The sequence below is a fragment of the Anomaloglossus baeobatrachus genome, chromosome 2 (assembly GCF_048569485.1).
Source record: "Anomaloglossus baeobatrachus isolate aAnoBae1 chromosome 2, aAnoBae1.hap1, whole genome shotgun sequence".
Taxonomy (NCBI): Eukaryota; Metazoa; Chordata; class Amphibia; order Anura; family Aromobatidae; genus Anomaloglossus; species Anomaloglossus baeobatrachus.
Window position 1 is genome coordinate 2120624 of NC_134354.1, and position 14729 is coordinate 2135352.

Genomic DNA, 14729 nt, shown 5'->3' on the forward strand with positions numbered 1-14729 from the left:
TCAAGTATCGCAGGTGGGGCTCGGGGCGTGTAGACAAAATATAATCCAATCAAGTATCGCAGGTCGGGCTCGGGGCGTGTAGACAAAATATAATCCAATCAAGTATTGCAGGTTGGTCTCGGGGCGTGTAGCAATTTACATCGTCTCTACTGGATTGGTTGCTCCAAATTTTGGGTGTTTTCAATCTCCTTATCACCTTAGGCACTGTCCACGATACAGGAGCCATCTTTGAGTTACATGTGCTGGCATTTTGTATTAAGGAAAATCACTGACTATATTTATATAAATTGTTAGTAGAAAATAAAAGCATTCATAAATATGTGTTAGGCTACAACAACTAAACTGCATATTTGTGTCTGTGAAACGGCTGAATTAAGTATTTCAGGTTACTCAATTCTTATCCTCAACAGACCGGTTCCTTCATGCTCGTAGGTGAGCATTGCATTTATTAAGAGTTGAAGCATTTGTCGCGCACCTCACACACCATCGCTCATTCTATAAGTAATAATAAAGGGTTTTTTATAGCACCAACATATTCCGCAGCACTGTACAATAAGCGGGGCGCGTACAGACAATATAAATAACGCACAGGTCACCGGTTACAGGAGGACCGAGGGTCCGGCTCGCTGCTTACAACCTGCGGGGAGATAGGGGGGTACAGGGGTAGAACGCGCTTGTAGTGCCCGGCCCGGCCATCATCATGATAAATAAGGGTCTTCATATGAAGCTGCAGGGTCCGGTCATCAGACAGTAACTGTATAAAGACACGTACCTGCTACTGGCCGTACGGAGGTCGTGAGGACAGAAATAGTAGGGAGAAGGTTATGAATAGCATTTACCAGGCGGGAGCGGGGGAGGTTGGTGACGAGATGATAACTCATTACTGATCAGTCTCACTCCAACCAAACTCTCCTCTCTCCAATCTGTCTTGAATGCAGCAGCCAGGGTCGTATTTCTGTCCAGCTGCTTCACGGACGCCTCCACCTTGTGCCAGTCATTACACTGGTTACCCATCAGCTACAGAATGCAATACAAACTCATATCCCTCACCCACAAAGCACTCCACAGTTCTGCACCGCCCTACATCTCCTCTCTCATCTCTGTCTATCACCTACTCGTCCTCTCCACAGTTCTGCACCGCCCTACATCTCCTCTCTCATCTCTGTCTATCACCTACTCGTCCTCTCCACAGTTCTGCACCGCCCTACATCTCCTCTCTCATCTCTGTCTATCACCCTACTCGTCCTCTCCACAGTTCTGCACCGCCCTACATCTCCTCTCTCATCTCTGTCTATCACCTACTCGTCCTCTCCACAGTTCTGCACCGCCCTACATCTCCTCTCTCATCTCTGTCTATCACCTACTCGTCCTCTCCACAGTTCTGCACCGACCTACATCTCCTCGTCATCTGTCTATCACCTACTCGTCCTCAAAGCCCCCAAAACCTCCACATACACCCCCATCCTCCTGACAGGACCTCCAAATATGCACCCCACAACACCCCCATCCTCCTGACAGGACCTCCAAATATGCACCCCACAACACCCCCATCCTCCTGACAGGACCCCCTACACATACACCTCCATCCTCCTGACAGGACCCCCCACATACACCCCCATCCTACTGTCAGGACCCCCCATATTCCACCATCACACCTCCCATCCTCCTGTCAGGACCCCTCATATCCCACCATCAACCTCCCATCCTCCTGTCAGGACCCCCCATATCCCCCACATACACCCCTCAGGCTCCTGTCAGGACCCCCCATATCCCCCGCATACACTCCTCAGGCTCCTGTCAGCACCCCCCATATCCCCTGCATACACCCCTCAGGCTGCTGTCAGGACCCCCCATATCCCCTGCATACACCTCCCATCCTCCTGTCAGGACCCCTCATATCCCCCGCATACACCTCCCATATCCTACCATCACACCTCCCATCCTCCTGTCAGGATGTTAGAAGCCCCCATATCCCACCATCACACCTCCCATCCTCCTGTCAGGACCCCCATATCCCACCATCACACCTCCCATCCTCCTGTCAGGACCCCTCATATCCCACCATCACACCTCCCATCAGGACCCCCCACATACACCCCCATCCTCCTGTCAGGACCCCCCATATCCCACCATCACACCTCCCATCAGGACCCCCCATATCCCACCTCCCATCCTCCTGTCAGGACCCCCCATATCCCACCATCACACCGCCCATCCTCCTGTCAGGACCCCCCATATCCCACCTCCCATCCTCCTGTCAGGACCCCCCATATCCCACCATCACACCTCCCATCAGGACCCCCCATATCCCACCTCCCATCCTCCTGTCAGGACCCCCCATATCCCACCATCACACCGCCCATCCTCCTGTCAGGACCCCCCATATCCCACCATCACACCTCCCATCCTCCTGTCAGGACCCCTCATATCCCACTATCACACCTCCCATCCTCCTGTCAGGACCCCCCATATCCCACCTCCCATCCTCCTGTCAGGACCCCCCATATCCCACCATCACACCCCCCATCCTCCTGTCAGGACCTCCCATATCCCACCATCACACCTCCCATCCTCCTGTCAGGATCCCCCATATCCCACCATCACACCTCCCATCCTCCTGTCAGGACCCCCCATATCCCACCTCCCATCAGGACCCCCATATCCCACCTCCCATCCTCCTGTCAGGACCCCCCATATCCCACCATCACACCTCCCATCCTCCTGTCAGGACCCCACATATCCCACCTCCCATCCTCCTGTCAGGACCCCCCATATCCCACCATCACACCTCCCATCCTCCTGTCAGGACCCCACATATCCCACCTCCCATCCTCCTGTCAGGACCCCCCATAGCCCACCATCACACCTCCCATCCTCCTGTCAGGACCCCCCATATCCCACCTCCCATCCTCCTGTCAGGACCCCCCATATCCCACCATCACACCTCCCATCCTCCTGTCAGGACCCCCCATATCCCACCATCACACCTCCCATCCTCCTGTCAGGACCCCCCATATCCCACCATCACACCTCCCATCAGGACCCCCCATATCCCACCTCCCATCCTCCTGTCAGGACCCCCTCATATCCCGCCATCACACCTCCCATCCTCCTGTCAGGACCCCCCATATCCCACCACCCATCCTCCTGTCAGGACCCCCCATATCCCACCATCACACCTCCCATCCTCCTGTCAGGACCCCCCATATCCCACCTCCCATCCTCCTGTCAGGACCCCCTCATATCCCACCATCACACCTCCCATCCTCCTGTCAGGACCCCCCATATCCCACCTCCCATCCTCCTGTCAGGACCCCCTCATATCCCACCATCACACCTCCCATCCTCCTGTCAGGACCCCCCATATCCCACCTCCCATCCTCCTGTCAGGACCCCCCATATCCCACCATCACACCTCCCATCCTCCTGTCAGGACCCCCCATATCCCACCATCACACCTCCCATCCTCCTGTCAGGACCCCTCATATCCCACCATCACACCTCCCATCCTCCTGTCAGGACCCCCCATATCCCACCTCCCATCCTCCTGTCAGGACCCCCCATATCCCACCATCACACCTCCCATCCTCCTGTCAGGACCCCCCATATCCCACCTCCCATCCTCCTGTCAGCACCCCCTCATATCCCACCATCACACCCCCCATCCTCCTGTCAGGACCCCCCATATCCCACCTCCCATCCTCCTGTCAGGACCCCCCATATCCCCCACATACACCCCTCAGGCTCCTGTCAGGACCCCCCATATCCCACCATCACACCTCCCATCCTCCTGTCAGGACCCCACATATCCCACCTCCCATCCTCCTGTCAGGACCCCCCATATCCCACCATCACACCTCCCATCCTCCTGTCAGGACCCCCCATATCCCTCACATACACCCCTCACCCTCCTGACTGAATTTGCCCCTGACATGCGCAGTGCGGACATCACGCAAAGCTACTGTTCATTCACATCTAAAACAGCTGTCCTGCACGTTCCATACCCGTCTCTATGACAACCCGTACGTCTGACGTCACTGTAACTTAGCACAGCACAGCTACTTAGTGGAACGTAGAGACCGCGGCACAGCGTGCATCACGTGATCCCAACAGAGCCAATCGCCTCTGAAGACTCCATATATACGTCTCCATCGCGCTAACTGACCAATGAGCGGCAGAGAATAAGTCACGCCCTTCTGTCAACGGCCAACCAATCCTAACGCTCAGCATGTTCCGGAAATAATTGTCCGCGGTGAGGAGGAAGCCGGAAGTGACCGAGCGGCGACTGCGGAGCCCGGAATGGAGCGGTGACCGGAGCCCATGGAAGGGGCGGAGCCTGGGGACACCGGAAACGAAGAACCAGGGGTGGTGTACACCATGGAGAACAAGCCCATAGTCACCTGTGAGAGCCCGCGGCCTGCGGACGTGTCCCCCGTACTGTGCGCCCTGCGTATAGCGTGTGCCCGTATACAGCTGTACTGCCTGAATACCCCTGTATACACTGTGCACCCCTATATACAGCTGTACTGCCTGTATACCCCTATATACAACAGTATATGCTGCCTGTATACACAGTGTAGCCCTATATACAGCTGTACTGCCTGTATACCCCTATATACAACAGTATATGCTGCCTGTATACACAGTGTACCCCTATATACAGCTGTACTGCCTGTATACCCCTATATACAGCAGTATATGCTGCCTGTATACACTGTGTACCCTATATACAGCTGTACTGTCCTGTATGCACTGTGTACCCCTATATACAGCAGTATATGCTGCCTGTATACACTGTGTACCCTATATACAGCAGTATATGCTGCCTGTATACACTGTGTACCCTATATACAGCAGTATATGCTGCCTGTATACACTGTGTACCCTATATACAGCTGTACTGTCCTGTATACACTGTGTACCCCTATATACAGCAGTATATGCTGCCTGTATACACTGTGTACCCTATATACAGCTGTACTGTCCTGTATACACTGTGTACCCCTATATACAGCTGTACTGTCCTGTATACCCCTATATACAGCTGTACTGTCCTGTATACACTGTGTACCCCTATATACAACAGTATATGCTGCCTGTATACACTGTATACCCCTATATACAGCTGTACATGCTGCCTGTATACACTGTGTACCCTATATACAGCTGTACTGTCCTGTATACCCCTATATACAGCTGTACTGTCCTGTATACACTGTGTACCCCTATATACAACAGTATATGCTGCCTGTATACACTGTATACCCCTATATACAGCAGTATATGCTGCCTGTATACACTGTGTACCCTGTATACAGCTGTACTGCCTGTATACCCCTATATACAGCTGTACATGCTGCCTGTATACACTGTGTACCCTATATACAGCTGTACATGCTGCCTGTATACACTGTGTACCCTATATACAGCTGTACTGTCCTGTATACACTGTGTACCCCTATATACAACAGTATATGCTGCCTGTATACACTGTGTACCCCTATATACAGCTGTACTGTCCTGTATACACTGTGTACCCCTATATACAGCTGTACATGCTGCCTGTATACACTGTGTACCCTATATACAGCTGTACTGTCCTGTATACACTGTGTACCCCTATATACAACAGTATATGCTGCCTGTATACACTGTGTACCCCTATATACAGCTGTACTGCCCTGTATACACTGTGTACCCCTATATACAGCTGTACTGCCTGTATACACTGTGCACCCCTATATACAGCTGTACTGCCTGTATACACTGTGTACCCCTATATACAGCTGTACTGCCTGTATACACTGTGCACCCCTATATACAGCTGTACTGTCCTGTATACACTGTGTACCCCTATATACAGCTGTACTGCCTGTATACACTGTGTACCCCTATATACAGCTGTACTGCCCTGTATACACTGTGTACCCCTATATACAGCTGTACTGTCCTGTATACACTGTGTACCCCTATATACAGCTGTACTGTCCTGTATACACTGTGTACCCCTATATACAGCTGTACTGCCCTGTATACACTGTGTACCCCTATATACAGCTGTACTGCCCTGTGTACCCCTATATACAGCTGTACTGCCCTGTATACACTGTGTACCCCTATATACAGCTGTACTGCCCTGTATACACTGTGTACCCCTATATACAACAGTATATGCTGCCTGTATACACTGTGTACCCTATATACAGCTGTACTGTCCCGTATACACTGTGTACCCCTATATACAGCTGTACTGCCTGTATACACTGTGTACCCCTATATACAGCTGTACTGCCTGTATACACTGTGTACCCCTATATACAACAGTATATGCTGTTTGTATACACTGTGTACCCTATATACAGCTGTACTGCCTGTATACCCCTATATACAACAGTATATGCTGCCTGTATACACTGTGTACCCCTATATACAGCTGTACTGCCTGTATACACTGTGTACCCCTATATACAGCTGTAGTGCCCTGTATACACTGTGTACCCCTATATACAGCTGTAGTGCCCTGTATACACTGTGTACCCCTATATACAGCTGTACTGCCCTGTATACACTGTGTACCCCTATATACAGCTGTACATGCTGCCTGTATACACTGTGTACCCTATATACAGCTGTACATGCTGCCTGTATACACTGTGTACCCCTATATACAGCTGTACTGCCTGTATACACTGTACCCCTATATACAGCTGTACTGCCTGTATACACTGTGCACCCCTATATGCAGTTGTACTGCCCTATATATATCTGTACATGGTGCCTGTATACACTGTGCATCCCTATATACAGCTGTACTGCCCCTATGTACAGTGCCTTGTGAAAGTATTCACCCCCAAGTGACACAATTGTGAAGAGGAAGGAAATTTATTGCTTATTTTACTCTTTTATAATAAATAACTGTAAATTGTGGCGTGCAATATTATTCATCCCCTGTAAGTGAATCCTTTGTAGCGCCCCCTTTTGCTGCGATTACAGCTGCAGTCTCTTGGGGGATGTGTCTATCAGTTTTGCACATGGAGAGGTGAAATTCTCGCCCATTCTTCCTGTGTAAACAGCTGGAGCTGAGTGAGGTTGGATGGAGGCGTTTGTGAACAGCAGTTTTCAGCTCTTTCCACAGATTCTCGATTGGGTTCAGGTCTGGACTGTGACTTGGCCATTCTAACACCTGGATACGGTTATTTGTGAACCCTTCCATTGTAGATTTTGCTTTGTGTTTGGGATCATTGTCTTGTTGGAAGACAAATCTCTATCCCAGTCTCAGGTCTTTTGCAGACTCCAACAGGTTTTCTTCAAGAATGGTCCTGTATTTGGCTCCATCCATCTTCCCATCAATTTTAACCATCTTTCCTGTCCCTGCTGAAGAAAAGCAGGCCCAAACCATGATGCTGCCACCACCATGTTTGACAGTGGGGATGGTGTGTTCAGGGTGATGAGCTGTGTTGCTTTTATCGTTTGGCATTGTGCCCAGATAGTGTGATTTTGGTTTCCTCTGAGCAGAGCCCCTTCTTCCACATGTTTGGGGTCTCCAGGTGGCTTGTGGCAAACTTTACACAACACTTTTTATGGATATCTGTGAGAAATAGCTTTCTTCTTGCCACTCTTCCATAAAGGCCAGATTTGTGCAGTGACTGATTGTTGTGCTATGGACAGACTCTCCCTCCTCAGCTGTAGATCTCTGCAGATCATCCAGAGTGATCATGGGCCTCTTGGCTGCATCTCTGATCAGTCTTCTCCTTGTGTGAGATGATAGTTTGGATGGAGGCCGGGTCTTGGTAGATTTGCAGTGGTATGATGCTCCTTCCATTTCTATATGATCGCTTGCACAGGGCTCCTTGGGATGTTTAAAGTTTTGGAAATCTTTTTGTAACCAAATCTGGCTTTAAACTTCTCCACAACAGTATCCTGGACCTGCCTGTTGTGTTCCTTGGTCTTCATGATGCTCTCTGCGCTTTACACAGAACATGAGACTATCACAGAGCAGGGGCATTATACGGAGACTTGATTACACACAGGGGCTTATATTTATCATCATCAGTCATTTAGGACAACATTGCATCATTCAGAGATCCTCAATCAACTTCTGGAGGGAGTTTCTGCACTGACAGTAAAGGGGGTGAATAATATTGCACGCCACAATATTCAGTTGTTTATTTTTTGTAAAAGTGTAAAATAAGCAATAAATTTCCTTCCTCTTCACAATTGTGTCACTTGTTGTTGATTCTTCTCCAGAACATTCACATTTTATCTTTGTTTGACGCCTGAAATGTGGGAAAAGGTTGAAAAATTCAAGGGGGGTGAATACTTTCACAAGGCACTGTATCTGTACATACTGCCTGTATACTCTGTGTACCCCTATATACAGCTGTACCGCTTGTATATGCAGCCTGTATACACTTTGTACCCCTATATACACATCTGTATTGCTTCTATAATCTAATTAGTGGATATAAGTCTACACGCCCCCGGTGACGTGCCAGGTTTTCTCATGTTCTCCATTTCAGGGCTTCTTACGCCTTTTAATCTGGACAATTCCAGTCAGAAAAAAGTGAAAATACCTGAGGATAATGATAAAGAAGTAACATAATGTGATTGCATTAGTGTGAGCACCCCTGGGGGCTGTGGTTGTGCCCCCCCCATGTCACAGCCCCCCCTCCCATCATTTATAGCCATTGTGGTAAATCGTGGAGGGAATGTCGCTGCTCCAGGAGGCAGCTGACAACACAGCAGAGGATCTCCATGTGGAAAGTGACCCGTCAGGAGAGGGTCCAGGACCCTGCTGCAGGTGCCACATCTGCCGGGAACGCTGAAGACGTCATCACGGAGGGGCACAACACTGACTACTCGAGAAAAAGCAAATTGGTCCTGGAGACCAGAAGTCTGACAACAACATGAAAGGAGCTGTAGGGCTTCTGTCCAGTCCTAGGGGTGTCCTGTGACCGCAATCTCCTGACTGTGAGGGAGGGGGCAAGATGGAGTTACTTACAAAATATCTGAGCCGGCTACGAGTTACCAAAACTTCCCCCATGTCAGTCAAAGCCGAAAACGTACAGGGACTGCTCAGCGGGAACGATCATCCATAATTCAGAAGATCAAAGTCCCTACAGCGCTTTCCCAGCAGATCCCCCCCCCCCACCCACCCACAGTGAGGCATGCTGGGGTCAACACTGGGCTTTGGTTCTAGCTGGATCGGAGCTTTAGCCAAGGGGGAGGGAACAGTGGGCAGAACAGATAGCAGTGACTCTACATGAAAACTTTCCGACCCCTGCGACAAAGGTGGAGATGAAGAGGGATTTCATCAATCAGCCCAATGACCGCGAGCGCAGCCCTCCGCATCAGCGAGACCGCGAGCGCAGCCCTCCGCATCAGCGAGACCGCGAGCGCAGCCCTCCGCATCAGCGAGACCGCGAGCGCAGCCCTCCGCATCAGCGAGACCGCGAGCGCAGCCCTCCGCATCAGCGAGAAACGGCTGCACCAGGAGAAGATGGGGGTTCTGGAACAGCCGAGCCCAAGTCACAAGGGAATCTGTGGTGACCTGAGGAGGGCGCTGTACACAGGAGACCCCCGCAATCTCAGAGCAGGAAAGGAGGGGGACAGATCAGTGATTCTAGAGGTGATAGACCCCAACCCACAAAGACTAAACCTGCCAGAAATTCACAGGGGATCTCACCAAAGTATTGGTGTAAGGGTGTGTAGACTTACGCCACCACATCACTTTCCTTCTGGGGTGTCTTTCCCCCCTAGTTCCTCTTTGTGTGTGTGTATATGAATATTGTGGTGTCGCGGTTATGACTTGTGTCTGTTGCCCCCTCAGGTGCTGGAGACCAGAGTCTGTTCACTGCCGTTTATTCCACCCTCACCCAGCAGCTGCCGCGGGACGCCATGGAGTGGCGGAGGTAAGGGTGCACTCACTTATTGGGCAGACAGGAAAACATTTTCACAGCGACTTTGGCCTTTTCTATAGGAAACCCTGCACAGACCTGCCCCCCCCCCCCCCACCCCCCTTGGGAGCCATCAGCGCGGGCAGTCTGGTGGGGGGCTGATAGGACGGGGCAGTCTGGCGCGGGTGCCGTTAGCGCAGCGCGGGGCAGTCTGGCTCTGGGCAGTCTGGCGGGGTGCCGTTAGCGCGGGGCAGTCTGGCTCTGGGCAGTCTGGCGGGGTGCAGTTAGCGCAGGGCGGGACAGTCTGGCTCTGGGCAGTCTGGCGGGGTGCAGTTAGCGCAGGGCGGGACAGTCTGGCTCTGGGCAGTCTGGCGGGGTGCCGTTAGCGCGGGGCAGTCTGGCTCTGGGCAGTCTGGCGGGGTGCAGTTAGCGCAGGGCGGGACAGTCTGGCTCTGGGCAGTCTGGCGGGGTGCCGTTAGCGCAGGGCGGGGCAGTCTGGCTCTGGGCAATCTGGTGGGGGGCCGTTAGAGCAGTGCGGGGCAGTCTGGCTCTGGGCAGTCCGGCGGGGGGCCGTTAACGCAGGGCGGGACAGTCTGGTGGGGGACCTTTTAGCGCAGGGCGGGTCAGTCTGGCGCGGGGCAGTCTTGTGGGGGGCCGTTAGCGCAGTGCGGGGCAGTCTGGTGGGGGACCGTCAGCGCGGGGCAATCTGGCGAGGGGGCCGTTAGCGCAGTGCGGGGCAATCTGGCGAGGGGGCCGTTAGCGCAGCACGGGGCAATCTGGCGAGGGGGCCGTTAGCGCGGGGCAGTCTGGCGAGGGGGCCGTTAGCGCAGCGCGGGGCAGTCTGGCGCGGGGCAGTCTGGCGAGGGGGCCGTTAGCGCAGCGCGGGGCAGTCTGGCGCGGGGCAGTCTGGCGCGGGGGCCGTTAGCGCAGCGTGGGGCAGTCTGGCGCGGTGCAGTCTGGCGAGGGGGCCGTTAGCGCAGCGCGGGGCAGTCTGGCGCGGGGCAGTCTGGCGCGGGGGCCGTTAGCGCAGCGTGGGGCAGTCTGGCGCGGTGCAGTCTGGCGAGGGGGCCGTTAGCGCAGCGTGGGGCAGGCTGGTGGGGGACCGTTAGCGCAGGGCGGGACAGTCTGGTGGGGGGCCGTTAGAGCAGCGTGGGGCAGTCTGGCTCTGGGCAGTCTGGCGAGGGGGCCGTTGGCGCAGCGCGGGGCAGTCTGGCGCGGGGGCCGTTAGCGCAGCGTGGGGCAGTCTGGTGGGGGGCCGTTAGAGCAGCGCGGGGCAGTCTGGCTCTGGGCAATCTGGTGGCGGGCTGATAGGGCGGGACAGTCTGGTGGGGGACCTTTTTAGCACAGGGCGGGACAGTCTGGTGGGGGACCGTTAGCGCAGGGCGGGACAGTCTGGTGGGGGACCTTTTTAGCACAGGGCGGGACAGTCTGGTGGGGGACCGTTAGCGCAGGGCGGGACAGTCTGGCGGGGGACTGTTAGCGCAGCGCGGGACAGTCTGGTGGGGGACCGTTAGCGCAGCGCGGGGCAGTCTGGCGGGGGGCCGTTAGCGCAGCGCGGGGCAGTCTGGCAAGGGGGCCGTTAGCGCAGGGCAGTCTGGCGGGGGGGGGGGGGGGGGCAGAAGCACTTTATGACGTTTTCCCCGCTGTACAGTGGATGCCAGTGTGCAGATTTCACACACATGGACGTGTATCGCTCACTACGTGTCCGGCAGCCGAACTCGTCACCTGTGTCCATCACCGCAACGTAAAAGGCTCCGTTGAAGAGGGGGCAGGAGAAGGGCGTCACCCCTCTGCCGCAGGACGCGGCTCTCCATCAGGACCACGTTGTGCCGTGAGATGACAGACATTAATGTTGTGATCTCGGGTTTCACCTGTTATGATTAATGCTGGTACTGAGTGGCGATTCCTACTGTGCGCTGCGATCAGGAGCCGGGAGCAAACGGGGGGGGTGCGGAGACCCCATCCCTCACTGTGTGAAATCTGCACCCTGGAGATCACTTTATATTGGCACCCCGCCCCGCTTTCCCCGTGACGTCCTCTCCGCCCTCCCCGTGCCGCCTTCCCCGGGCAGTTCAGGCTCTTTCTGCTCCTCTCTGCTGAGATCTTTGGATTCACTTGTTGGTCACCATCATCATTATAGTTTGCCGCTAGAGCTGTTTGTATCTTGGTCAATTGTCTGGGGCCATGAAGTGTGGGGGCGGGGCTGCGCAGGTTGGGGGCCGGCGCCCGGCCTGGGGCCGCGCAGTGTTGGGGGTGGGGCCGCGCAGTGTTGGGGGTGGGGCTGCACAGTGTTGGGGCGGGTGCCTGGCTAGGGGCTGCGCAGGTTGGGGGGCGGGGCCGCGCGGTGTTGGGGGGCGGGGCCGCACAGTGTTGGGGCGGGTGCCTGGCTAGGGGCTGTGCGGTGTTGGGGGCGGGGCTGTGCGGTGTTGGGGGCGGGGCTGTGCGGTGTTGGGGGCAGGGCCGCGCGGTGTTGGGGCGGGTGCCTGGCCAGGGGCTGCGCAGGTTGGGGGGCGGGGCCGCGCAGTGTTGGGGCGGGTGCCTGGCTAGGGGCTGTGCAGGTTGGGGGGCGGGGCTGTGCGGTGTTGGGGGTGGGGCCGCGCAGTGTTGGGGCGGGTGCCTGGCTAGGGGCTGTGCAGGTTGTGGGGCGGGGCCGCACAGTTTGGGGGCAGGCGTTCACATGCGCAGTAATCTTCCGGTAGATCGGATCCTGCAGAGATCCGTGGGGCAGAGAAGTTCTGCAAACACAACTTTGTTATTGTCCGTTGGTAAATCACTGATTGGTGCCGGATCTGCTTCTTATCGCTGGCGTCTCTGGAGAGCGGATCCGTTACCTGATTGCTATGTAGTTATCCGGTATCTTTACATTTGTAATGGATCCATTTTTGTTCTTACAGGATCTATTTCAAATGGAAGATGAATAGTGATCCATTACTGCATCCGTCCTCCATAGAGTACAATATTAAAAAAAAAACGGATGCGGCAGAAATCAATTATTTAACAGCAAAAAAAGTTGTTTATAGAATCTTTTTTCCCCAAGTGGAATTGTATTCTGCTGGATCGGAGTACGGGCCGTGTGAACGCCGGCTGATCCTTTCTTCTCCTCTCCAGGGCTTATGGCCGCGCTCCCAAGATGATCCACCTGGAGTCCAACTTTGTCCAGTTTAAGGAGGAGCTTCTGCCTAAAGAAGGGAACAAGGCGCTGCTGACCTTCCCGTTCCTGCACATCTACTGGACCGAGTGCTGTGTCAGTATTCTCTGCTGACCGGGCGAGGGCAGGTGACCGGGCGAGGGCAGGTGACTGGGGGGCGCGGGTGACTGGGGGGCGCGGGTGACTGGGGGGCGCGGGTGACTGGGGGGGCGTCCCAGTAATGAGGAGACCGCAGACTGCCGCCATGTAACGCTCCGCTGACCGTAGTCCTGCTGTGCAGTAGATATGACGGTGCCCACTCAGGATTTCCCTTCCCCCGCTCTGGGACGACTCTTATGTACAATAGGCAATATAATGATGCATAGTCCTGTAATGCAGCCGTGTCCTGTAGGGTGACGGGAGGCTCCAGCAGCCCCCAAAACAATTACTGAGCTCTGTGTCTGCCCCATAGTTCTGCCACTGTCTCAGTGATGTGTTCCCGGGTATGAGCCACAGCCAGTACTGTATACCCAAGAATAGCCGAGGACCCACCAGACAGAAGACTGGACTATCGAGGGTTAATGTATCGGAGCATCATTGTCACTCCTCTCTGAAGCTCCTGCCCTTGTGCTGCGCCCCGAGAGCTGTGTGTGCCGGCGAGGGCGGCGGGTTCCCCGGGAGCTGTGTGTGCCGGCGAGGGCGGCGGGTGCCCCGGTTGCTGTGTGTGCCGGCGAGGGCGGCGGGTGCCCCGGTTGCTGTGTGTGCCGGCGAGGGCGGCGGGTGCCCCGGGAGCTGTGCGTGCCGGAGATGGTGTATTCCTGTATGTCTGGAGAAGGTTTGGGATGTGTGTATATGAGATGCTGTAAATGCAGAGAGGGGTCCAGTGTTTCCCACAGGCGGGGGTGGGTGCGGGATCCTGCAGACGTAGTGGGGAGGGGTCACTGATCTCAGGCTGGGAGATTCCCACACGGTGGAGCGTGAGGTCGGAGAGGAGGTCTGGTATCTGACGTCGGAGTCTGGTGACGTCTTGTTATATACAGAGCTTCTTATAGTTTCTGTAACCGAGGAGAGAGGACTCTTTCCTGCGACCAACATCTACAGAGAGGCATGTGTGGGTCGGCTGAGGTGTGTGTGTGTGTGTGGGGTGGGAGCTGTGTGTGTGGGGCGGTCGGGGCGGCCCCTCCTGCGGTTGGTCAGTTGGGACAGTCCCCCCCCCCCCCCCCCCCCCTGCGGTCGGTCGGGGCGGCCCCCCCTGTTGTTGGTGCATCGCTCAGACCAGTCTCTTGTCTGTACAGAGGTGTCCTGAGTCTGGATGTCATTGCTGTGACTTTGGGGTGACGGGCTTAGTAGTCGGTGGGCTACACCCACACCCGGTGGTCAGCGCAGCCCAGGCCTCCTGTGACACTTTTTCTGACCTGTGACCTTTTGACTCCTCTCAGGACACCGAGGTGTATAAAGCCACCACCAAGGATGACATCACTAAGTGGCAGAATGCGCTGCGTGCTCACGGCACAAGCGACTGGCTGATCGTAGTTGTGGAGAGCGAAGCCAAGAAAAAGAACAAAACCAACATCTTACCGCGAACGTCCATCGCCGACAAGATCCGCAGCGACTTCTGCAACAAGCAGAGTGACAGGTGAGGGTGCGGGAGCTTCTGGCATGGGCCTTGGCTGCCTTCTGCGGCTGGCGTGTCACGGTCTTCCCTC

The 14729-nt window shown here is 54.9% G+C and overlaps 1 protein-coding gene across 3 annotated transcripts in view; it reads left to right on the top strand.

Annotated features, from left to right (window-relative positions):
* Nucleotides 1-4226: 4226 nt before the first annotated feature.
* Nucleotides 4227-14729, top strand: part of TRAPPC10 (trafficking protein particle complex subunit 10) — a 55984-nt gene continuing 45481 nt past the window's right edge. For 2 of the 3 annotated variants that reach the window (XM_075334822.1, XM_075334823.1), the window contains exons 1-4: nt 4227-4402; nt 9830-9911; nt 13005-13140; nt 14463-14659. In XM_075334822.1, coding sequence (XP_075190937.1) covers nt 4321-4402; nt 9830-9911; nt 13005-13140; nt 14463-14659 — 497 coding nt within the window. In that variant the 5' untranslated portion in view covers nt 4227-4320. Of the gene's footprint in view, nt 4403-9829; nt 9912-13004; nt 13173-14462; nt 14660-14729 lie in introns of those variants that run through there. The other variant, XM_075334824.1, reaches the window with a different exon arrangement.